Source organism: Panthera tigris, chromosome E2 (assembly GCF_018350195.1).
Source record: "Panthera tigris isolate Pti1 chromosome E2, P.tigris_Pti1_mat1.1, whole genome shotgun sequence".
Taxonomy (NCBI): Eukaryota; Metazoa; Chordata; class Mammalia; order Carnivora; family Felidae; genus Panthera; species Panthera tigris.
The window spans coordinates 8,068,156-8,093,967 of record NC_056674.1 but is presented as its reverse complement, the minus strand read 5'-3'; the positions used below and the strand labels follow the sequence as shown (position 1 = coordinate 8,093,967).

The following is a 25,812-nucleotide window of genomic DNA, read 5'->3' as shown; positions in this document are numbered from 1 at the left end:
GTGGGTTGTTCCAAGCAAAGGGAACACAGCGAACAGAAGCCTAGAGGGGAGAAGGAGATATAAATAGCTCTTTGTGGCTGGCATGCAAGGGTGGGATGTGGGAGTGTGCTATAATTGAATGCTTGTGTCCCCCCAAATTCGTATATTGAACCCTAACCCTCAATTGATTTTATTTAGAGGTAGGGCATTTGGGGAAGTAATTAAGATCAAATGAGATCAAAAGGGTAGGGCCTTGGTCCAATAGGATTTGATGTTGTATAGAAGTCAATCAGCACAGTGCTTCGCAGGTAGTAAGGGATCAATTACTCTAGGACCCCGGGGCAAGGGACACACAGCATAATGGTTAACCCCACGTATTCGCTGTGTAACACTGAAAGTCATCAACCTCTCTATACATCCATTCCCCTATTGTATATGGGGAGATAATAATTACCTTCATAAATAAACGAGATTTGAATCCGTTGATATAAGTAAAGCCATTGAAACAGAATGTTACAGGGACGCCTGGGTGGTTCATTCTGTTAAATGTTGGACTCTTTATTTCAGCTAAGGGCATGATTTCACAGTTCGTGGGTTGGACCCCTGCATCAGGCTCTGCACTGACAACACGGAGCCTGCTTGGGATTCTTTTTCTCTCGCCCCCACCCCCTTCCTTCCCCCTCCCGTTTGCTATGTCTCTCTCTCAAAAATAAATAGGGGCGCCCGGGGGGCTCCTTGGTTAAGCGTCTGGCTCAGGTCATGACCTCGCGTTTCTTGAGTTTGAGCCCTGCATCAGGCTCTGTGCTGACTCTGCCCAGCCTGCTTTGGATCCTCGGTCTCCCTCTCTCTCTGCCCCTCCCCTGCTCTCACTCTCGCTCTCAAAAATAAACATAAACAAACAAACACTTAAAAACCAGTATGTTACAGACACCACCACCTTCATATTTGCCATCAATATTATCAACATTAAATATTATTTTTAAAAGTTATTAATAGTTCCGACCTCTTGACCTTGGTGTGCGCTGTTCCCTCTGTCAGGAACGTTCTTTCTCTCTCTCTTGGAAAACGACGGTACCTGCAACAAGCTGTTACAGCCATTCCTACGGGAACGTTTCCCCTCTCCCCTCCCAGCCCGGCGGGAGCTCGCAACTCTGCTCGCTCCAGGGATTCCACAGGACCGTCCCAGTAAACCTAGCGCTGATATTATAATAATTTGCGTTGTTATCATTTGATAACTGTCGCTCCCGCCCCAGGCTGTGCTCTCCTGGAGCATTCATCACACTATAATTTCTGCACAATTTAATTATCCGTTTATTGTGCACTGTTCCGAGGAAGGTAAGGGAGTACCTGGATTTGTAGAGTGAACAACACTGCCAACTTAAGACTCCCAGGCTAGAACCTTCGCCGGACTGCGCTTGGGTCAGGACACCAGCTTACGAAATGAACGCGAGGTCGAGTATCTTTGACTTCTCTGCTGTAGCCCTGCTCCCCCCGCCACCTCCTCCGCCAGGGCGCTGGGTGAGGGTGACGTCATGCGTGCCCGGAGCGACGTCACCAAGGCGACCAGGATCCGTTGCCTTCAGAGAAGTGCGCCTGCGCCGGCGGGGGGGGGGGGGGGGGCGGGGAGAGGGAGAGGAGGCCGGAAACTACCATTTCCAGAATCATTTGGGTTGGAGCTTCTGCTCCACCTCTCCGGTTTGGGGACGTTTTCCCCCTTCCAAGCGCTCTCTACTGAGCATGTGCCAAAATTGGTATCTTGGCAACGGATTGCTGGAGTCCGGCTCTTTAAAAGCACACGCTCCTACCTTTTACTGTAGTGGTTTGGTAGTATCTATGGCAACGGATGTAGTTGTGGGGGCGGAGAGGATTCTGGGAAATGTAGTTCATTAGCGTCCCACGAGCTAGTTCTACACTTAAAACTTCGTTCGCCAATCTCTAGCATAAAAATATAAGCAACACTCAGCCCCCCATGTTTCCCTGTCACCTCATAATGGTGACAAAACGTGTCTTGGATTGGGATTCAGTTTCTGAAAAAATTAGTTGCCCACACTGCTTATGGAGTGATTTCACATTTTCAAAAATCTGAATATCTGGGTTCTCTGGAAAACTCGGAAGATCTGGGGCACCTAGGTGGTTCAGCCGGTTAAGCCTCCAACTCTTGATTTCCGCTCGGGTCATGAGATCCGCTGAAGCTTCGTGAGATTGAGCCCCATGTTGGGCTGTGCGCTGACAGCATGGAGCCTGCCTGGGATTCTCTCTCTCCTCTCTCTCTCTCTCTGACCCTCCTTTGCTCACTTGCTCTCTCAAAATAAATACTAAAAAAAAAAAAATACTAAAAAATACTAAAAAAAAAAAAAAAAAAACCTCTGAAGATCTGAAAACACTGAGCTGTTATTTCACAGCAGCCACAATGGAATGGAGCTGAGTACTTTCTATCCTCTATGAATGTGACCTGCCGTGTTAACTTTATCTTCCTCGACCCAAACAATATTTGGGGTTCCAATCCCAGAACCTGAGGAAAGCCACCAAGCTCTTTTCCCTGGCATGTAAAGGCCCTCAGTGTACAGATCAATATAGTTTTTGCTTCCTCCTTTTCCCCCTCAACACTATTCTCCTCATTTACTCAACATATATTTACTGAGAGCCTGCTCTGGGCCAAGCATTGTGCTGGGCACTGAAACTTCAACTACGTTTGGTCTTTCTGATCAACCCCTATCCCTCCCACCAAACACCCTCATTATCCAAATCCTGAATGAGATAGCAATAGTTTTCCTAGTAAGTTCAGAAACATAAGGACACTATATTATCCAAATGTCTTTGCTTCCTACTTTGGTTAGCAAAAGCAAGAGTTCAGACAGCAAAAGATTTACATGAAAATTGATCTGAATCTATTCAGGGACACAGAGGGTGAAAATTTAACAGTTCAGATAGGGAGTGGAACCTGTATTCTCTATATTGACTACTGCTGTTCCTTCGCCAGACCATCCTTGAGGGTCCCACTAGGACACATTCCTACCCAGAGTAGGAATGGTTGTCTTTTCAAGCCCTCATCATGGGCCGTCCATTCCTCTTGAAGGTCCAAATCACTCCTGCTTTGATGTAGGGCAATTGGTACCTACAGATGAGTGAGACCTGGCCCCAACCCTTGGGGAGCACCCAGTCGGTGAGTCTTCCAGAAACTGACAGAGACGTTAAGGAATTTGTCATAGACTTTATTAAACTTCTTTTCCTTTCCCCTTACAAACTCCCAAGCCACCGCCCTACTGCAGCAGGAGTTTTCGGTTTTGCCTGTAAGTAACAGCCCTGGTCGGAGAGAAAAGGCCTGGAGGTTACAAACAGAAATTGAGGTCCCTCCAGGTCAACCGTCCCCCACCCAAAAACTTCCCTCCAATCATCAGCCTTATTTGGTGACATCATGGGTATCTGGGCGGATTTCTAGGGTTCTCAGCCAATCAGTGTTGGTACAGGAGGAGGGAGGAGAGAAAATTTGGGACAGGAGGTGAGGGTAAAATGTGGAAACAGAAAGAGTGGGCAAGACCAGAGGAGACTCTGAGAAACACAGACACAGGGCGAGACTCACAGAGAAGGGAAAGACAGAAGACAATGAGGAAGAGACAGAAGCAGGTGCGCCGAGTTGAAGTGTGTCCCCACACAAGACCTAATCCCCACGACCTGCAAATGTGACCCCATTTGAAAATAGGGTCTTTGTGGATGTAATTAAATTAAGGTAAAATGAGATCATTCTGGATTTAGGCTGGACCCTCCATTCATTCAAAGACTGGTTGTCCTCACAGGAGAAGGGGAGGGCGACACAGAAGTAGAGGAAAAAGCCATCTGAAGATGGGGGGGGGGTGGAGGGAAGCCAAGGAATTACCAAGGATGCCAGAGGCGCGAAACAAAACTTGGGCAAGAGGCTGGGGCAGGGGGTGGGGGGGAGAAACAAGATTCAAGGCAGAATGGGAAATCCAGAGATGTGAAAAGGAAAGACACAGCAAGACAGAAATGAAGACTGAGTGAAGACAGCGGGAGAGGTTCAAACCTGGGGGAAGGGGAGAGAGAGGTGGGGAAGGGGCTGGAGAAAGAGAGGGGAGATGGGAGGGGAAGGGAGGTGGCAACAGTGAGGGAGATTTAAAGAAGCCCGAGAGAGCTGACAGGGCGACAGTCTGCAAGGCAGATATGGGATGGGAGCCAGAGACTCAGAGACAGGGAGAGACATTCAGAGACAGAGGCAAAAAGAGACTGAGAGGCACAGATTCAACGTGGGGGGCCCTGGGCGGAGAAAGCCACGTGGGAGAGGCAGTGAGAGGGAGGGGAGGGAGAAGGGGACACAGAACAAGGTCACAGTGAGAGCTGACACTCATGACTTAACTCTCCTCGCCAGGTGCTGGGGAGAGGAGGGAGAGGGGCAGGAGGGGGAGGCAGAGACTGACAGAAGAGGTGCCGGAGAGAAGACGAGAGGGGCTGGCGGGGGCGACAGGAAGGCCAAGGTGAGGGAGTTGCTCAGAAGGGCAGAGCGGAGGGCGAGGGCCTCTTCTCCCCTGGACCCGCGGGCTCAGTGCTTGGAGCCTCTGGAAATGTTTTCATTGTAACCACTTTGCAAAGCAGGAGAAAACAAGTTAACACAACAATAAGGATAAAGAAGAATATATAATAACGAATTCAGCTCGATGACATCTGTCTTCATGCCAGCACATTCACGGAATACAATGTTTAATACATATATATTATATATATATAATATATACGGATATATAATATATATTATATATACGGATATATAATATATATTATATATACGGATATATAATATATATATACATACTATATATATGTAGTATGTATATATAATATACATATCAGGTCATGATCTCACAGTTTGTGGGTTCGAGCCCCCACCTGTGCTGACAGCGCAGAGCCGGGAGCCTGCTTCAAGTTCTGCGTCTCCCTCTCTCTGAGCCCCTCCCCTGCTCGTGCTTTGTCTCTTTCTCTCTCTCTCAAAAATAAAACGTTAAAAAAATAATAAAGTGAGTGCACAGGGGGCTCCCAAATGACAGAGTGACTGAGCCAGGGCAGTGCCGTTTTTGAGGGCCCCAGTGGGGCATTTGGAGGCCTCAGGAGACGGCCGGGATGACTTACGAAGCCACGATGACCCCAAAGGCAAGGACAGCCAGGAACACGGAGATGGTGGCCCCAAACAGCACCTGCTGCTGCCGGTATCCACTCCCCTTCTCATACTGCAGGCTCATGCGGGGCTGCCCGTCAACTGGTGGGTGGGGTGGGGAGACAACCTTGACTTCCAAGTCATCGCCCTTCCTTGGCCTTGCACCTACACCCACCTGCTCCCCCGGCAACCTGAGCCTCCCTCTCCCTCCTCCCTCCCCATCCCCTGCCCTCTCCCGGGTCCGACGCCATGGCATCCATTCCTCAAATCCTGTGCCCAGGCGCCATCCTAGGTGCTCTGGATACTGCCGCGCACCCCACCAGCAAACATCCCTGCCCTCACGGCACCGACTGTCTATACGGCACATCACAGGGACCGCGGAGAGTCTAGCGCTAAGACAGTCGTCTGCATCTTAGCTGGGGACCCTGAAGATCCTTGGGAGTCCCATTCTGCATCTTCTAATTGTCCCTTCCCCCCACCCCTCGCCTTTCATTCTGCCAGCAGAGCTTCTTGGCCTCACCTTCGGAGTGGATCCAGAGTCTGATCCACCTCCTGGGCTCCCGACCTGGTCCAGCCCCCATCAAAGCGCCTCTCCTGGTTCCCGCTTCTCCTCACCCTGCAGTTCCCCACATGGCCCCCAGAGGGCGCCCATTAACACCTAAGCCCTCTCACTCCCCTCTTCCCTCAGAGCTTTCCCTGAGGTCGCCTCTCGTTCAGAATAAAAGCCCAAGTCCTCACCATGGTCCACCAGACAATCTGGTCACCATGTGACTAGCTAGCTACTACCCCCATCTTCACTCGTTAGCTTCCTTCTTGTTGCTCAACCATGTTGCTCGACCAGGATCATTGCACCTGCTGTTCCCTCCCTCATTCACACTGTTCCTTACTCCCTCACTTCCTCTAGATCTCAAACACCACTTCTTCAGAGAGGTCCTGCCACTTGCACCCTCTAAAGCAGCATCCCCCCACCCCCACCCCCACCCCCCAGGCACTTTCTATCAAATGGTTCTGTTTTCATTAGGGCACATTTGCTATCTGAAATTAATCCGTTTATTCCTTCGTGTAATTGTCTAGCAGTGGTTCTCTCTCAGCTGGGGACAATTTTGTGCCCCAGGGGACATTTGGAAATGTATGGAGACTGGAAATGATTTTTAGGACTTTGGTGGGGCGGGGCGGGGTGGGGGGTGTACCATTGGCATCTGGCTGGGGAGAGACTAAGGGTGCTGTTGAACATCCTACATCCACAGGACAGCCCTTATAACAAGGAATTTTCCAGCCCCAACTGTCTGTAGTGCCAAGGCTGAGAAACCCTAGTTAACCCTTCACCCCATTAAAATGTGGGCAATACGAGACACTTGTCTCTGTTCTGCTGACCCTCGGTTTGGGGGCATTACAGGGTACTGGTGATATCTGCTGTAGTTAACCACCATTCTAAAGAAGCAAACGGACAAATCCCTTTCCAAATGGTCAGTGTCATGGGGGGTGGGGTGGGGGTGGGTGGGGACTGACAAGAGAAACTCTTCTAAATTAAAAAAAAAAGAAGTGGGGGGGGCATCTGGGTGTCTCAGTCGGATAACATCCAACTTGGGCTCAGGACATGATCTCAACAGTACGTGAGTTCGAGCCCTGCATCGGGCTCTGTGCTGACAGCTAGGCGCCTGGAGCCTCCTTTGGATTCTGAGTCTCCCTCTCTCTCTTTCTGCCCCCCCCCCCAAAATAATATATAAACATTTGTAAAAAATAAAATAAAATAGGGGCGCCTGGGTGGCTTAGTCGGTTAAGCAGCTGACTTCAGCTCAGGTCATGATCTCGCGGTTCGTGGGTTCGAGCCCCGCATCGGGCTCTGTGCTGACGGCTCAGAGCCTGGAGCCTGTTTCGGATTCTGTGTCTCTCTCTCTCTCTCTCTCTCTCTCTCTGACCCTCCCCTGTTCATGCTCTGTCTCTCTCTGTCTCAAAAATCAATAAAAGTTAAAAAAAAATTTTTTTTTAAAAAGAAGTGGAAAAAAACTATAATTGAACAGTATGAGAAGTCCTTTCATTGGGTCCTGGTTGGAAATAATTAGCTGTGAAAGATATTCTGGGAACAATTAGGGAGGTTGCAAAAGGGACTCAGAGTCACTTGATATTTAACAATTGTTGCTAGGTTTTTTGGGTATGAGAATGGCATTGTAGTTTCATAGGAAACGTCCTTATTTTTTAGAGGTGCTCACTATGGTTGAAATCTCACAATGCTTGAATACTTTCAAAATGCCATGGCAGCGGGGCACCTGGCTGGCTCGGTTGGCAGAGCATGTGACTCTTGATCTTGGGGACATGAGTTTGAGCCCCACGTTGGGCATAGAGATTACGTTTTTAAAAATACCACAGCTATAAATAAAGTAAGTGAAACAAATATAGAGGAATGTCCATCGTCAACATAATTTGATAGGAAGTGCTCCTTTAGAGGGTGCGATCAGGGAGTCCTGTTTGAGGTGGTGAACTTGGAGACTTTATTGAAATGAGGGAGTAAGAGGAATAGTGTGACAGAGAGGGAACAGCACGTGAAAAGTTCCAGCATGATTATTCAAGCTTGATGGGTATATAGGGGCTCACTCTACTATTCTCTCTGCCAGAAAGATACATTTTAAAAATCTCTGAATGAATGAGTGAGTGAGTGAGTAAATTCAGCAGATCCTCTGGACTCCCCAGGTATGGCACTGGCTAAGAATGTTTTTCTAGCACCTGCCATTCTGGCAGTAGAGACATTTTTTTTTAATGTTTATTTTTGAGACAGAGCATGAATGGGGGAGGAGCAGAGAGAGAGAGGGACACACAGAATCCGAAGCTGGCTCCAGGCTCTGAGCTGTCAGCACAGAGCCCGACGCGGGGCTCGAACTCACAGACCGCGAGATCATGACCTGAGCCGAAGTCGGACGCTTAACCGACTGAGCCACCCAGGTGCCCCGAGACATTTTAAAGTTACAGGTGTCTGACTGGCCCAGTCAGTGGAGCATATGACTCTTGATCTCAGGTTGTGAGTTCAGGCCCCACGTTGGGTGTAGAGATTACTTAAAAAAAATATTTTAAAAGTCCTTTAAGAAAATAATAAATAAAAATAAAATTACAGTGGAGTCTTCCTTATTTCACAGTGGGGGAACGCAAATTTCGGAATGTGGAAGCGACATCTGGGCCACTGTAGGCAGGTGGTGAGTGCAGGACTGAAGGCTCCCTGTGGGAGAACTCAAAACCCATATCTGCTGGGTCACGGCTGTCTTCACCTCTCATGCATCCCTGTCTCCCCCACCACCCAGGAGCTTACCAAAACAGTACTTTTTTTGGATACAGCTGGGACTGATCTTCTGGCAATGTAAACAGTCCAAGACTTCCTCTTTTAGCAAGCCTGGGCAGGAGGGAAGGGAGAAGTGGGGTGAGGGCAGGTACCAGAGGAATGGCAAAGAGCAGGAAGGCAGAGGGGAAAGAGGGCATGATATCCCTTGGCTCTCCTGGATTTGGAGGGTCCACGTGCAGCCAAGCAAGCTGAGCACAATGCACCGATTCGCGTTAAAAATAAATTTTACATAGGGGCGCCTGGGTGGCTCAGTTGGCTGAGCATCTGGCTGGATTTCAGCTCAGGTCATGGTCCCTGGGTCGTGGGATGGAGCCCCGTGTTGGGCTCTGCACTGAGCGTGGAGCCTGCTTATGATTCTCTCCCCCCCCCCCCCCCCTCTCTCTCTCTCTCTCTCTCTCTCTCTCTCTCTCTCTCTCTCTCTCTCTCTCCCCCTCTCCCCTTCTCCCCTGTTTGTGCTCTCTCTAAAGAAAAAAAATATATATAATCATTGAAGAGTTGAATTGAATTGCAGTTGTCCAGTTGACCAACATTTGTAGACATTCGATTAACTAAACAAATGTTTCATTAAATGTCTACAAATAGAACGTTTGCATTCCTACATTCCTGTTTTGCAGCCCCTGGTGACATATACTGGCTAGACGCTCACTGATCGGTCTCCTACACTTCCTATCGCATGAAAAGACTACATTTCCCAGGCTCCTTTGCAGTAGGTTGCAACCATATGACCAGAGTTCTGGCCAGTCCATTAAAGTCCCTGTAGGGGTTTTCTCTATTCTCTCCCCCACTGAAGCTACCTTAGAAGCCACAACAGAGGGGCGCCTGGATGGCTCAGTTGGTTGAACATCTGACTCTCGATTTCTGGTCAGGTCACAATCCCAGGGCCATGGGATTGAGCCCCAGGGAGGGCTTTGTGCTGAGCATGGAGCCTGCTCAGGATTCTCTCTCTTTCTCCCTCTGCCCCTCTCCCCGGCTTGGGCTCTTTCTAAAATAAAACGTTTAAAAAGAAGCTGCAACATAGGTGCAGGCTGTATCCCCGAGACAGCACTTGGAGGAACTGTTCAACTCTCAATGGAATTTGGGTAAGAGAGAAATAAATCTTTCTTTCGTTAAACCATGGAGATGTGGGGTTTATTTGTTACTATGACATGGCCTATCCCGTCAGACTAACGTCCCCCCCCCCCCCCCCACCAAATACTTTTTTTTTGCAGGTTGCAACCACTTCCACAATCCCTCGAAAATCAGTGATCCCTGGATACTAACTAGAGCTTTGGGGAGGAGGACGAACCGCCAGATGGAGCAGGTGATGGGCTTGATTTGGGGGAGACAGGGTAAAGAGGTGCAGGAGGGTAGAGAAGGGACGATAAGTCCAGGACTCACGGCAAATTTTGCGGCTGCAGGCTGCGAGAGAAAAGAGCGGAAGTGAGTGAAGTCAGGAGAGCGATCTGAGAATTTGATGGGAAGGGACCAGGGGGGAAAGAGAGCAGGGAATATTGGGGAGAGGCAGGGAAGGCTGAGTCACGGGAGGGGGGGGGGTGAGCAAAGAGGTTGGGAGAAAAAGTGGGAGAAGGGGATGGGATGATGATGGGGGAGAGGCGGGGGGCTTGGTGGAGAGAGATGCCTCACCTTTTGCTTCGTACAATTTTAAGACTTTCTTGAGTTCCTTGATTACTCGCCCCCTGAGAGCTACGAGTTCTTCCAGCAGAGGCCCATCTGAGGAGAGACAGAGAGATCCTCGTGGGGTGGAGGCACCCAGCAAGCCCGTCTGCAGCTTCAAAGAGATGAGGAAACTCCTTTTCATTCACCAGATGTAACCAAGACCGGGTATTACTCAGGTCCACTGGGCAAATCCGTGGCCCGGAAGGTCCCGCACCTAGCTCCTGATCCACGGTGGGCGCTCCGGGCCGGACCACCTTCCATTGGCCTCAGTTTCCTCATCTGGTAAGGAGTAGGAGGGTGAACTTGGCCACCTCTCCTTTCCTTTCTTCTGATCCACTCTCCTGTCTTCTCTGTCCACACTCACTCCTTCATCCAGCTGACCTCATCCAGGCTCATGGCTTCGTATGTTACCTGCATCTTGCACCGTCCAATATGGCGGCCGCGAGCCACACGTGGCTATTGAGTACTCGAGATGGGCTGACCTGAATTGAGATATGCCGTTAGTATAAAACATGCTGTGTGGTGCCTGGGTGGCTTAGTCAGTCAAGCGTCTGACTTCCGCTCAGGTCAAGATCTCACGGTTCGTGAGTTCGAGCCCCGCGTCGGGCTCTGTGCTGATGGCTCGGAGCCTGGAGCCCGCTTCGGATTCTGCGTCTCCCTCTCTCTGCCGCTCACACTCTGCCTGGTGTGAATCAAATAACTATAAAACACCTCCATAATTTTTATGCTGGTTGCACATCAAAATGGTAATTTAGGTATGGGGCTAAACAAAATAAAAGTTAATTTCCCCTGCTTCTGTTTACCCTTCTAAACACGTGGCTACGAGAGAATTTAAAATGAGGTGTGGCTCCCATGTACGCCTCCCATCATATTTGCACCGGACAGCGCTGTTCTCTACACACTGATGCCCCCCACGTTCGATCAGTAGCCTAGACCCTCATCAAAGTCCGCAGGCAGGTCGCCAAGTACCCACTTAGGATCTCCACTGGGATGTCTGATGGGTACCTTCCACTCAGGAAGTCCCAAACAGAACCTTGATCTTCTCTTTCGAACCTCCTCCCGACCCCCAGGACTTCTCCGCCTTAGGAGACGGGAGCCACCTGATTCTAATGGCTCAGCACAAAGCCTTGGCGCTTCGGCTCCACACCCCCGCTTGTCAACATGCACGTCAACAAAGCCTGTTTGTTCGACATCCAAGACAGATCCAGGAATCCCATCACTTCCCACCCCCTCCCCTGCCACCGCCCTGGTTCCCGCCGTGATCATCTCTTTGCCTGGGCCGTCACTAAAGTTTCTTACCCCTTGCCCTGCCCAAATCTCTCCTCCACAGCCAGAGGGACACAGGGACGCAGTCAGCTCACCGCGTCCGCTCAGAGCCCTCCCATGTGACCCGGAATAGAAGCCAAAAGTCCTCACCGTGGCCTAGAAGCCTCTTCCCCATCTACCCCTCCCCGCCCCCTTACCTCTGGGGCATCTTCCCCATCTCTCCCTCTTTCCACTCTAGCCTCCCTGACTTCCTTGAGGTTCTGTGAATATGCCAAACAGAGTCCTGGCTCAGGGGTTTGTAGTAACCGCTTTCTGCCTGCGGCCTTCTACCCCTCTCCTTCAGGCCTGCTCACATGTCGACTGGTCAGTGACGCCCCCTCCCTGGGCTGCCTGGATTTACGCTGCAGCCCCCACCCTACCCCTAGCACCCCCTCCTCTCCCTTTGTCCCTGCGGTATTTTCTCCATAGTACTTGTCCTCATTTGATACATTATATTGTGCAGTAAATGGTTAACTCAGGAGGTCCGGGTCGTCCAAACCCTGTACATCCCCCAAAAAGGTTTGGCTCCTCCAGGCCTCTGGGATATCCTGGCTGTGAACAGTGTCTTTCTTGGGGTGCCTGGCTGGCTCACTTGGTAGAGCATGTGACTCAGTCTTGGGGTCATGAGTTGGAGCCCCATGTTGGGCATAGGGCCTACTGAAAAAAGTGAGTTTCTTTTTCTTTTCTTTTTTTTTAATGTTTATTTATTTTTGGGAAAGAGAGAGAGAGACAGAGCATGAGCAGGGGAAGGGCAGAGAGAGAGGGAGACACAGAATCCCAAGCAGGCTCCAGGCTCCGAGCTGTCAGCACAGAGCTCGACGCGGGGCTCGAACTCACAAACTGTGAGATCATGACCTGAGCTGAAGTCGGACACTCAACCGACTGAGCCACCCAGGCGCCCCTTTCTTTCTTTTTTTTTTTTAAGTTTATTTATTTTGAGATAGAGAGTGAGCAGAGGAGGGGCAGAGAGAGAGAGAGAGACAGAGAGAGAGACAGAGAGAGAGAGAATCCCAAGCAGGCTCTGCTTGGAAAGTATGGAGCCCAACGAGGGACTCAAACCCACCAACGGTGAGATCATGACCTGAGCCGAAACCAAGAGTTAGATGCTTAACCGACTGATCCACCCAAGCACCCCATATCTTTTTATTTTTCCCCCCATATTTATTTATCTATTTTGAGAGACAGAGAGAGCGGGGGAGGGGCAGAGGGAGAATCCCAAGCAGGCTCCGTGCTGTCAGCACAGAGCCCGACACAGGGCTCGATCGCATGAACCGTGAGATCATGGCCCGAGCTGAAATCAAGAGTCAGACGCCCCAACTGACTGAGCCGCGCAGGTGCCCCTGGAATGTTTTAAAAGTTCTCTGGGGGATTCTAACGAGCCTTCCTGCTCCAAACCTTGTCTGTTAAGGGTCAGATAATAAATATTTCCAGCTTTGAGGGCTAGACGGTCATTGTCACAACTATTCAGTTCTGCCTGGGAGGGCAAAAGCAGCTGTAGACGATATGTAAATGAAAGGGTGTGGCTGTGTTCTAATAAAACTTTATTTACAAAAACAGGGGGCTGGCAGATCTGGCCCCCAGCTGTATTTTGCCAACCTGTGCCGTAGGCGTAGAGGCTAGGCACGGCATAAGAATCTTACTAGCTAGCATTTGTGGAGCACTTACTGTTGGCCTGGCTTTGTTCTAAATGCGGGTACACAAACTCACGTGCACGTCTCAGTGACCATGAGGGGAGCGTTGTTATTCCCATTTTACAGATGAGGAAACTGAGGCACAAAGAAGTTAAATAGCTTGCTTAAGGTTAGCCAGGCTTTGAATCTACCCTCAGGGCCTCTGCTCTGCCGTCTACGCTTCTCTCAAAGTTATGGGAGGAGGACCTAATTCCCTGCCCACCCCCCCCAGCTTAGGACAGTGTTCTGGTGTTCAGGTTCCTCTTTAATAAAAAAAAAAAAAAAAAACGGATGGAAGGAAGAGAAATGGAAAACTACAGCAGTTTGACAAGCATGGGGAAGAAAGCAAACCTCATCTTCAGCCCCTCGAATGACCAACCCCCTGGGGCCACTGACCACAAAACCGGAAAGGGGGTTAGCACTGCAGTGTCTGAGCTGTGTTCTTTGGCCAAGTCACCTAACTTCTCTGAGCCTCAGTCTCCGGCTCTGTAAAGGGCAGATCACAGCCGTGCCCACGGTGATGAACTGTCCTAGACTTTTTTGAGTAAAACACTTAGAATCCTGCCAGACACACACTGAAGCCTATATGCACGTTTTTATTTTGTTTTGTTTTGTTTATATCAAGGGGAAGCGGGGTGGACCTGTGGAAAGACAAGACGGGGAAGGGGGCTGGGATAAGGCTTTCCCCCTTAGCGCCTACCTTTTAGAGGATTAACCATTAAGTGGCTCGTTTGGTTCTTGATAAAGGACGCCACGTGTTCCAGGTGATCTATCCCTGGGGCCAAGAGGGGAGGAAATTCCAGTGGGTCCCTCAGAGAGCCAAGGGACACCCCCCCCCCATCCTCCTCCAGGACTGGTCCCACCCTCCCCTCTCGGGGACTGTGGTCCCCAAAGCGCCTGTCTCCCCACCCCAGCCTCGCTGCCCCCAACGTGTCCCTTTCCCCCGCTGTGCCAGGCACCCTCCCCTCTCCAGCACGCACCCACTTTCCCCACAAACGCGTTCAGAGCGTAGTCCCGGAAGAAAGGCCCCTCCATGCCCAGCAGCAGGGCCTGGGCGCGGGCCTGCAGCCGCTCCTGATGGAAGCGTTTGGGGACGAGGGCCAAGCGCAGCTGGCTCAGGGCCTCCTGCACCGAGTGGTCACACTGCAGGCAGCCCCGGCCTCCGGGGCCGCTCAGGCCCAGCAGCAGCAGGAGGGCCAGGGCCAGAGGCATGGCAGGGCCTTTGTGACGTCCTGGAGAGAGAACCTGGCCGGCCCCACCCCCCAAGCAGGGGCGGGGTCAGGGAGGAGGAGGGGGCGGGGTCATGGGGGAGGAGGAGGGGTCATGGAGGAGGTAGGGGCGGGGTCATGGAGGCGGAGGGGGCGGGGTCATGGGGAGGGGGAGGGGTCATGGAGGAGGTAGGGGCGGGGTCATGGAGGAGGTGGGGGCGGGGTCAGGGAGGAGGTGGGGGGCGGGCGTGGAAATACTCTGTGCGCAGGCACCTGTTTGCTGGGCACTTGCTATGTGCCAGGCAAGGTTCTAGAAGCTAGGGAGAGAGTCTAGAAAAACAGAGAGCTCTGCCTTGCCCTCCTGGATCTTACATTCATTCACCGCAACCCGTGTTTTTTGAGCCCCTGCTATGTGCCAGGCCCTGTTCTAAGCACCCGATATGCAGCAGAGGCTAAGAGTCTCTGTTCACATGGAGTTTACATTCATTTGTTCAACAAATTCCAGCGGAGCAGCCGCTGCTGGAGGTAGACTGAATAAAATGGACGCAGTCCTGGGGCGCCTGGGCGGCTCAGTTAGTTAAATGTCCAACTCTCGATTTTGGTTCAAGTCACCATCTCACAGACAGGAGCTCGAGCCCTGGTCAGGTTCTGTGCTGGGTGTAGAGCCTGCTTAAGATTCTCTCTCTCTCCCCCTCTGCCCTTCCCCCACTCACTATCTCTCTGAAAGAAAGAAAGAAAGAAAGAAAGAAAGAAAGAAAGAAAGAAAAGAAAGAAAGAAAGAAAAATGGGCAAGGAGCTTGAACAGACATTTCTCCAAAGAAGCTAGGCGACTGACTAATAAGTGCATGAAAAGATGCTTAACATCACTGAGCAACAGGGAAATGCAAATCAAAACCACAATGAGATACCACCTCGCACTTATTAGGATGCCTACTTATCAGGAAAACGGAAAATAACAAGTGTTGGCAAGCATTTGGAGACGTTGGAACCCTTGTGCACTGTTGGTGGGAATGTAGGCAACTGCTAGGGAAAACAGTATGGAGGTTCCTCAGAAAATTAAAAAAAAAAAAAAAAGAATCTAGAGAGATCTGGAAATTTCGCTTCTGGGTATATACCCCAAAGGACTCAAAGCAGAGCTCAGGGATATTGGTCCACCCATGCTCACAGCAGCATTGTTAGCAAAAGCCAAACTGTGGAAGCAAACAAGGTGCCCATTGACTAATGAATGGGTGAACAAAATGTGGGATATACCTACAACGGGATATTATTCAGTCTCCAAAAGGAAGGACATTCTGCCAGGCTACACCATGGGTGAACCTTGAGGCCACTAGGCTAAGTGGAATAGGCCAGTCACAAAAAGACACACACTGTCTGATTCCTTTCATAGGCGGTATTTGGAATATCTAGAGTTGTAAAATTTGCACTCAGGACATTTAGCATTGATTTGATTGATTCAACCCTCCCAAATGCCTCCTAACTCCTCCACTTCCATATTACCTCCTCTGAGAAGTCCCCCCAGATTATCCCCTATAAAGCACGTCAGCCTTTGTTGTTCCCTACTTTACGGATCAGCACACTTTTTGAAGGCCAGGTTGCCATGTGGAAATGAGTGGGTGGGCTGTGTTCCAATAAAACTTTATTTATGGACACCGAAATGCACATTCCATAGAATTTTCATGTCACAAATATTACTCTTCTTTTGACTCTTTTCAACCATGTAGAAATGTAATAATAATTAGGGTGGGGGGGGCCATAGTTTGCCACTAACTCATTATCCTGTTGGTTTCTGTCCTCACGCTAATTACAACCGATAATATTTTTTTGTCTTTCTCACGTATCATCCAACAAACCCCTTGAGGCCAGGAACTATGTGTATTTTGTCCACCATTATGTCCCTAACCCCTTGGAAGGAACCCGGCATACAATAGATGTTCAATAAGTATTTTTTGAGTGAAAGAAAAATGAAAAAAAGTCAGTTTCCCTTTCTGGGCTTCAATTTTCTCCCGTGTAAATTGGGAGTCATAACATACCTGCCTTATGTCAAGGGTGAAATGGTGTGAACCAATGTGTGTGCTTTCCAGTGTGCAAGCCACTGGTCACATGTGGCTGTCGAGCACTTGAAATGAGGTGTGATTTTTTGTTTTTGTTTTTGAGGGAGAGAGAGAGCACAAGAGCAGGGGAGGGGGAGAGAGAGAGAGAGAGAAAGAGACAGAATCCTAAGCAGTCTCCACACTCAGCTTGGAGTCCCACACGGGGCTCGATCTCATGACAGTGAGATCATGACCTGAGCCGAAATCGAGAGTTGGAGGCTTAACCAACTGAGCCACGGAGAGGCCCCTGCGAAACTGAACTTTTAAGTTTATTTAATTGTAATTGATTTAAACTTAGATTTTTAAAAATGGATACTCAGTTCAGTTACTGGGAAATCTTTCAACATGTTTGGAACAACTTGACTATGTGACTCTGCTTCCTCAGCAGTAAATATCATGAAATCTAAATAGAGATCAAGTGTTTTTAGAGAAGATTTAGTGTTCAAATTGACATGTGCTATCCCGAGAACGTGTCAAAGGCTTAGTACCAAAGGGGAAAAAAAACAAAATGTTTCAGTAATTTCTATATTGGTTGCAGGTTGAAATGATAACATCTTGGGTATGAGTTAAATAAAATATTATAATTGAGTCACCTGCCTCTTTTTGCTTTCTTAACATGGCCAGCAGAAATTTTGAAATTACATGTGGGACTCATTTCAATTGGACATCGCTGGTCTAGCCTAAAGATGGTGTCCAATAGGTACCATTTCAGTTGATGTGATTAGCGGGGGTTGGTGCGGGGGAATCACACCAGGTGTAATGGGCCATCAGACCACAAGGGGGAACTCACACCCGAGTGCAATGCCTCTCCCCGACCTGAGTCTCACCCATGACTTCCTGCTGCTCTCCCCTACCCAGAAGGAGCCACTTAAAATCGTAGCTACTGCCGCGGAGCCCATACTTTGAGATGAGAACGGAGATACGAGCTTGTAGGCCTTCCCTCTTCTCCCATCCCCGTGCCCCATGCACGCAGCGAGTCAGGGGGCCGTCCGCCCTAAGAAGTTGTCAGAATGGAGTGGAAAACAAAGGTAGGAAAACAAAGGCTGTAAACGCCACAGCTTCCAAGCACCAAAGCCTCAGGTCCGGGGTCGGAGGGAGGCGGGAAGAATCAGGAAGCAGAACCGGTTTTATTTCTCTGATAATCCAGCCACGTTAAAGCGCAGTTTGGCAAAACTTGGTTAAATTAAACATCTGCGGATTTCACAGCCCAGCAATTCCACTCTTCTTGGTGGAGAGGCTGAAGAAGTTCTCAAACTCGCCCACCAGGCGCATGCTGTTCGTCACAGTGTTGTTTGTTCTTATTTATTTAAACAAATTTTTTTAATGTTGACCCGCAGGGGAGAGGCAGAGAGGGAAACACAGAATCCAAAGCAGGCTCCAGGCTCTGAGCTGTCAGCACAGACCCCTACACCCTACATAGGGCTGGAATCCACCAACCGTGAGATCATGACCTGAGATGAAGTCTGAAGCCTGATGGAGCCACCCAGGTGCCCCAAGCACAGTGTTGTTGTTGACGATGGGACCGTCAAAGGCAACCTGGTGGCCATCACCGAGGACGTGCCCTGGAGTGTGCAGCGTGGAGGCTTCTGCAGCCACAGGAAGCAATGGACTAGGCTGTGCACGAAGCAACGAGAACGGACCCAAGTGAAAATAGTAAGGAACAGAGCAAGAACTACCCAGCCGATACTGTTGATATAAATTAAAGATTCATACATCCCTCCAAGAATGTGCAGGGTAGAAGAACACCTATAAACGAAGGGATTCACATAAACGGGACAGAATGGGAGCTCTGGCAGGGAAGGAAAAGACTGCGGGTGGGAGTGCAGAGCGGAGTTAACTAAGAAACAGATAAAACTTGAGGCGCCTGGGTGGCTCAGTCGGTTAAGTGTCCGACTCTTGATTTCGGCTCTGGTCACGACCTCACGGATCGCGGGTTTGAGACCCGCGTCGGGCTCTGCACTGACAGTGCGGAGCCGGCTTGGGATTCTCTCTTCCTCTCTCTCTCTGCCCTTCCCCGCTTGCTCGCGTGCTCCTTCTCTGAAAACAAGTAAATACAAAAATAAAAAAATACAACTAACACTGGCTTTGTGTGAACCAGGTGGTTAAGGGTACCGCTGGGGTGGGTCCGGCTGCCTGCATTTGAATGAATTAATCATTAAGCTCCTGCAGGGTGGCCTCAGGTACATTAGGTAACCTCTCTGTGCCATGGCTCCCTCATCCGTAAAACGAAGTGACAAGAGTCCTTACGTTACAAGTTGGCCCAAGGATTAAATAAGGAGCATAGGGGTGCCTGGGTGGCTCAGTCGGTTAAGGGACCCGAGCCGAAGTGGGTCACTTCACTGAGCCACCCAGGCGCCCCAGGAGCAATGTCTTTTGTAACCTAGCCTCAGAAGTCACACCCCGTTATTTCTACCATGTTCTATCTGTTAGGAGCAAGCCATCGAGTCTAAGCCGTCGAGTCTGGCTCCCATTCAAGGGAAAGGGAATTAGTCTCCACCCTTCGAAGGAAAGAATTTGTGGATGTATTCCAAAACCACCACAGGCAGCCAGATGGTGGAATGATGGTGTATTTGTGTGGCCTTGAGAAGGCTCCCTAAATGTCCCATAGGCTCAGGGGCATTATGGGAAATGTGGTGGAAACTCTGCTAGTGGACAGCGAACTCTGGTCCCCCTTAGCTTGTACCAAGTGCCACACGCTATTCTAGATACTCCTGTTTAATTCAAGTAATTCTCATAACGATCCCACGAAGTAAGAAAACAACACCTTGGGGGAGCTCAGTTGGTGAAGCGGCAGACTCGATTCAGGCTCAGATCACGACCTCACGGTTTGTGGGTTTCAGCCCCGTGTGGGGCTCCTCGCTGACAGGGCAGAACCTGCTTGGGAGTCTCTCTCCCTCCTTCTCGGCCCCTCCCCTGCTCGTGCTCTCTCTCTTTCAAAATAAATAAATAAACTTCCAGAAAAGATTAAAAAATTAAAACGAATAAAACAACACCTAACGTTTATTGAGCACTTACGACATGCCAGGCGCTGTCCCAACCATGCTTGACACGCATCAAGTCATTTAGTCTCACAGCAGCTCAGTGAGACAGGTACTGTTTTGACCCCCGTGGATAAATGGGGAGACTGAGGCCCAGAGAGGTTAAGTAACTATTCTCAGGTGGCACAGCCGGTTAGTCAGAGAGCTGGGATTTGAACCCAGGCGGTCCAGATCCAGGATCCATGCTTTTGCCAGCTCCACTGTGTCCCCAAATGTGTTATGCACACACTGCCGCTGCCCCCAAAGCTGCAACTGCTCCCCGAATATTTTCAGAGGGTTCACGGTGCTCCATGAACCCGGTAAAGCAACTGACATAAGATAGTGTATTGTCTAAATGAAGGCAATCTTTAGCACATGAAATCAGCAGCACACGGCTTAAAAAATCCCTATTGACAGATGTGGCAAATGAGGCTTAGCAGGGTCGAGCCACTCACGCTGGGGTGCGTTGGTAGGGACAGAAGCGGGAGTGGGGCCAGGCAGCCCAGATGAGGTCACTGGCACCCTGCTGGGCCACGCTGATGGCCCGGTTTGGCGTCGGTGTGAGGCTGGTGGGAAAGAATGCCAGGGAAACGGTTTGGAGGGTTTTGGCTTTGGGCCCAGAGGAGGAGGCAGAATCAGAGGAGACAGCTCCAGAGTTGGGTGGGGGTGGGATGCGGGGTGCGGTGTTGGCGCGGTGGGGGAGGGGCAGGTGAGGCGGTTAGGGGGAGGGTGGGAGTGTGGTGGGGGAGGGGAGGTATAAGTTGGGTTGGTTGGGGAGGGTGTGGAGGGTGTGGAGGCCGCGGAGGGGGGGCGGGTGGGGGTTTTGGTGGGGTGCAGGGAAGGGGGGAGGCAGTGGTGAGTGGGAGAGGTTTGGGGTGGGGGAGGGGCCGGTGGGTGGGCAGGAGCAGGGTGCGGTGGGTGGGAGAGGGTGGGAGTGCAGTGGGGGAGGGGCGGGGTGCAGTAGGGGTGCGTTGTGGCGAGGTAGGGGGCAAATGGTGGGTTTGAAAGGGTTGGGGCGCTGTGGGGGAGAGGCGGTGCGGTGGGGGGGAGGGGTGGGGTGCTGTGCGGGTGGGGTGTGGTGACGCGGGGGGGGCGAGTGGGGGGGGGCGAGTGGTGGGGGGGAGGGCTAGGGTGCGGTGTGGAGGGGCCGGTGGGGAGTGGTGAGCGGGAGAGGGTTTGGGTGCAGTGGGGGAGGGGCAGGTGGCGGGTTTGGTGGGGGTGCGGGGTGGGAGCGGGAGAGGTTGGGGTGCGGTGGGCGTGCTGTCCCCTCCCCCGTCGACTGCCGGGGCCCAGCCCCGTCTCCGGTCCGCAGCGCTGGGGTGCCGAAGCAGCAGCTGGTCCTCACGCGCTGGTGTGCGAGGATAAATCGGGACAACCCCTCTGGAAACGGTCTGCCAGGATCCCTCGGCAGGGCCAGGGCGCACTGGTGCCCAAGTGTGTGCGCACGTCCGCCCCGGTACACGGCCGGCGAGCGCCCGCCGCCACGCTGCGCGTCCTGATCCCCCGCCGGAAACCACCCCAGTGTCCGTCCCCGGGAGACTCCCTGGATAGACGCGCGGTGCTTTTGTAGATGAGTAAAAGCGCGTTCCTGTTCCTTAGTGTTCTAGGGACCAAGCGTAAAAATCACGTGTAGCAGCTTTACGGTTCTTAAAGTATTTCAAATATTCTTTTCTTTCTTTCTTTCTTTCTTTCTTTCTTTCTTTCTTTCTTTCTTTCTTTCTTTCTTTCTTTTTTAATGCTTATTTATTTTTGAGAGAGACAGAGACAGAGCGCGAGCAGGGGAGGGGCAGAGAGAGGGGGAGACACAGAATCCGAAGCGGGCTCCGAGCTGTCGGCAGGGAGCCCCGCTGGGGGGCGGGGGGGGGGCTGGAACTCTGGAGGGCGAGATCATGACCTAGGCCGAGGTGGGAGGCTTAACCGACTGAGCCCTCCAGGCGCCCCCAAGGTTGGGCCTTTCCACCGCTAGACCAAAACTGCTTTCATGGACGGTTGCGGAAATGTGGAGTGGTTTTTACCTTGATCTTCTGTGAACGCAATTCATTGGCGGCATGTTTTGCATATGTGGCAATAAACCCTTGGATCCTAAAAACAACACAAAATCCCACCGTGGCACATTTATCCGATTCAGTCACCCCGCGCGGCCCTGGAATAGCCTCCAGATGGCTCACCATCTTGGAAGCATCTCTAACACGCGGCCAAGCCAAAGAAGCCACGGAAAGGAGACGTGATCCGATTCCATTGACATAGCAAAGATTTTGTGTCTCCCTCTCTCTCCGCCCCTCCTCTGCTCATGCTCATGCTCTGTTTCTCTCTCTCAAAAATAAATACACATTAAAAAAAAATGAAAAGAAACAAAATGGAGTTAAAAAAAATCAAATCAATTGTGTATTTTATTCTTAGAGGAAGGATAAGCGATTGACAGGATCTGATCTATGGTTTGCAAAATTGCGAACACACAACAGAGAATTTACCATTTTAGCCACCTTTCGGCGGCCAGTGCGGGGACATTAAATACTTTCACTCGTGACCGCCACCCCCATCCGTCTCCAGACCCATCAGACACTAACTGTCCATTCCCGCCCCCCTCAGCACCTGGCCACCAATATTTTATTTTCTGACTCTATGAATTTAACTACTCTAAGTACCTCATGTAAGTGGAATCAGGCAGTGTTTGTGTCTCGGTGCCTGGCTGATTTCACTCAGCATAATGTCCTCAAGGTTCATCCGTGTTAGAGCAGGTATCAGAATTTCCTTCCTTTTTTTTTTTTTAAGTTTTTAAAATTTATTTTGAGCTAGAGCCGAGGAGAGAGAGAGAGAGAGAGAGAGAGGGAGAGAGCGAGAATCCCAAGCAGGCTCTCCATCTCAGCACAGAGCCAGATGTGGGGCCCGAACCCAAGAACCGTGAAATCATGACATAAGTCAGACACTTAACCGACTGAGCCACCCAGGCGCCCCAGAATTTCCTTCCTTTTTAAAGCTGATTAACATTCCACTGGATGATGCGGCGCCTGGGGGGCTCAGTGGGTTGAGCATCCGACTCCGACTCAGGTCATGATCTCACGGTTCACAAGTTTGAGTCCCGCCTCGGGCTCTGTGCTGACAGCTCGGAGCCTGCAGCCTGCTTCGGATTCTGTGTCTCCCTCTCTCTTTCTCTGCCCCTCCCCTGCTCGTGCTCTGTCTCTCAAAAATAAATAAACATTAAAAAATACTCCACCGCATTTTGTGTATCTGTTCATCCGTCGACAGACACTTGGCTTGCTCGTACATTATGTGTTATGTAGTTTTCTGGATGTACATTATATTCGACAGTTAAAAAAAAAAAGCTTTAAAAATAAATAACATGCAGTGCTATTTGCTGGGTAAATAGCACATGTGCACCCGCGTGCAACATACACGCACCCTCACACCCCGGCCTGGGCCCGGGTGTCACTCCGAGAATGAGGTGGGGCCGGTCACCTGTCTCCTGGGGTATTTCTCACACCCACGGGTACAGCACAGTCACACCCACCCACCAGACTCTCCGCGTCCAGTCACCTGCTCTGGGGTGGGGGGAGGGGGACCATGCCATCTCTGCTCAAATTTCAGCTGCAGGTAGCCTCTGGGGCCAGGACACCCCAGGACACCCAGCACCCTCCGCAGTCCCAGCGCTTCTCTGCAAACAGCTGCTCCCTCGACCTTCTCTCCCGGCTGCGTTGTTGGGTGAGGCGACCCCAGGCCGTCCACCCACCTCCAACCCCAGCTGTCCTTCCCCTTCCTCACACTTGGTCCCTCAGGTTTTTCTCTTTTTGCCTCTCCCTGCCTCTGGTCTCCGTCTCCCACCTCTGGACCTCGGTCTTTCTGTGTCTCTCCTTTTCCCTGACTTGCTTTTCCTTTATCTGCCTTCCTGCCTTTCTTTAACCTCTCTTTGATTAATTTTTTGAATGTTTATTTAAAAAAAGAAATTCTAATCGATCAAGACTCAGCCTCCATCCCCTCCCTCTGCCCCTGGCCCCGGCCTCCTCCCTGCCTCCTTGCCTCCAGTGTCCCCGCTCCAGTCCATTTCCTCCAGGGGCCCAGAGCTGACCCTGCCCCTCCTTTGCGAGTAGCCCTGCCGTGGCTCCCTAGTGCCCCCAGGACAGAGGCTGGTCTGGCATTGGAGACAGCTGGCCATACCCTTCTTTGCATCACCTTGACCGTGTAGACTCAAGTACTCGGGGAAACCCTTACACCCCCATGCCCCTGCCCACGCAGGTTTCCTCTGTCTCGAATGCCCTCCCTAGTCTCTCCTTCCCCACCTGCCCCATGAACTTGGTTCCACGCCCAAGTCACAGCCTTGCACGTGCCCTTTGACCTAGTGACTTTAAGTCTAGGAATTCAGCCTTCAGGTAAACTCACACAGGAGCTCAGAGAAGTAGGCACAGGGATGTTTGTTCACTGCAGGACTGTTAATCACGGCACCGCGGGGGGAATAACTTAAACACTCATCCGGAGGGGACGGTCAGATAAATCTCCGGAGGAGAATGCTAAATAGTGAAATGTGACAGATGCACGTGGTCACAGACAGACACCTCCTCGAGATCTATTACTAAGGGAAAAACACCAGGCATAAACCCTGCAAAACCCCTCCCCACCTCACCGTGTGACCTTGGGAAAATTATTTTGCCTCTCTGAACCTCCATGTCCTCATCTATAAAATGGGATATTCAAAATCTCAGAGGTTTTAGTAAAGATTTAAGTAACAAAACATGTGCGGAGGAAACATATATATAGCAAATAGTAAGGGTTCAGAATATGTTGTTTTTTGTTTTTGTTTTTTGAGAGAGAGAGAGAGAGAGAGAGAGAGAGTGAGAGAGTGCAAGCAGGGGAGGGGCAGAGGGAGAGGGAGAGAGAGAATATTAAGCAGGCTCTATGCCCAGCAAGGAGCCTGACATGGGCTTGATCTGGCGGGGCTTGATCTCGCGACTATGAGATCATGATCTGAGTGGAAATCAAGAGTTGGACGCTTAACCCACTGAGCCACCCAGGCGCCCTAGAAAATGTTTGCCTTTAAAAAAATTTTTTTTTAAATGTTTATTTATTTTTGAGAGAGAGACAGAGCATAAGTGGGGGAGGGGCAGAGAGAGAAGGAGACACAGAATCTGAAGCAGGTTCCAGGCTCCGAGCTGTCAGCCCAGAGCCCAACCCAGGCCTTGAACCCACAAACCACGGGATCATGACCTGAGTCGAAGTCAGGTGCTTAACCGACTGAGCCACCCAGGGGCCGTTGTTTGCTTTTAATAGGGCAGAGGCTGGAAAATTTTTCTGGGAAGGGCCAGATAGTCAATATTTTTGGCATTATAGACCATATGGTCTCTGTTGCAGCCACTCAACTCTGTTATCGTAGCACAAAAGCAATCACAGAGAGCCGCATCAACAAATGCATACGGCTGTGTTCCAACCAAACTTTATCTAATAAAACAGACAGCTGGCCCATGGGCCATGGTTTGCCATCCCCTGTCTTAGAACTGAAAACGAGACTGCTATTTGTTTTTATAGGCTTTCTATGGCCCTCCAACCTTGGAACTCTTCTCCCTCGAAGTCCTTATCAGGCAGCATTGTGATATCAGTTTCTCTTTCCCTTTAGGGCTCCAGGCCCCTCCCCACCCCCACCAGACGTTGAACTCTCCCAGGGCAGGAGCCTTATCTGAGCTACATGCGTTTCTAGAACCCAGCCTCGATACCTATTTGGGGAGCACAGGAGAAATATTTTTTGCATGCATTCATTCATAAAGGCAGCTCACAACACCAACTGAGTCCCGGCTACCGTTCTAGACACTGCCTAGTGTCTAGACACACTAGATCGTAACACGGACACAAACTCCTGGGTCTTGCGTGGTAAAAGCAGTCAAATAAATACCTGAAATATATATAAGCCAATAGGTGGTCCTAGGCACCAGAGAGAAGTAAATAAAGCGAGAAAGGGGTAGAGAAGTAAGCGATGCGTTGCGAATTTTCATGGTTTGGCCAGTGGAGGCCTCACTGTGATGTGAGTGAGGCCAGGAAGGATGAAGGAGTGAGTCATGGCAATATCTCAGAGATGAACCTTTGGGCGGAGGCAAGAGAAAGTACAAAGGCCCTGAGGTGGGAACAAGCCTAGAATTTTCGAGACGCAGCAAGGAAGTCAGACAGCAGCTGAGTGTGTGAGGGAGAGTTGAAGATAGGAAGCAGGGTCACAGGGGTGACAGGGGCTGGGGGGGGTGCGCTATCAGGGCACTAATCCCCATCATGAAATCTCCACCCTCATGACATAATCCCTGCCAAATCTAACGTCCTAATACCTTCACTTTGGGGGTAAGGATTTCAACAGACAAATTTTAGGGGGACACAAACATTCAGGCCGTAGCAAGACTAAACACGATCTCCAAACGTCGTCCCCTGAG

General features: G+C 50.7%; 1 protein-coding gene across 1 annotated transcript in view; it reads right to left on the bottom strand.

The window, feature by feature from the left end:
* LOC102959896 (zinc finger protein 135) overlaps positions 1–14,323 on the bottom strand; it is a 31,258-nt gene extending 16,935 nt beyond the window's left edge. The window contains 5 exon segments of the mRNA XM_042970465.1: positions 8,427–8,519; positions 9,846–9,866; positions 10,092–10,178; positions 13,800–13,874; positions 14,080–14,323. Of these exon segments, the coding sequence (XP_042826399.1) occupies positions 8,427–8,519; positions 9,846–9,866; positions 10,092–10,178; positions 13,800–13,874; positions 14,080–14,311 (508 nt within the window). The 5' untranslated portion in view covers positions 14,312–14,323.
* Between the last annotated feature and the right edge of the window lie 11,489 nt (positions 14,324–25,812).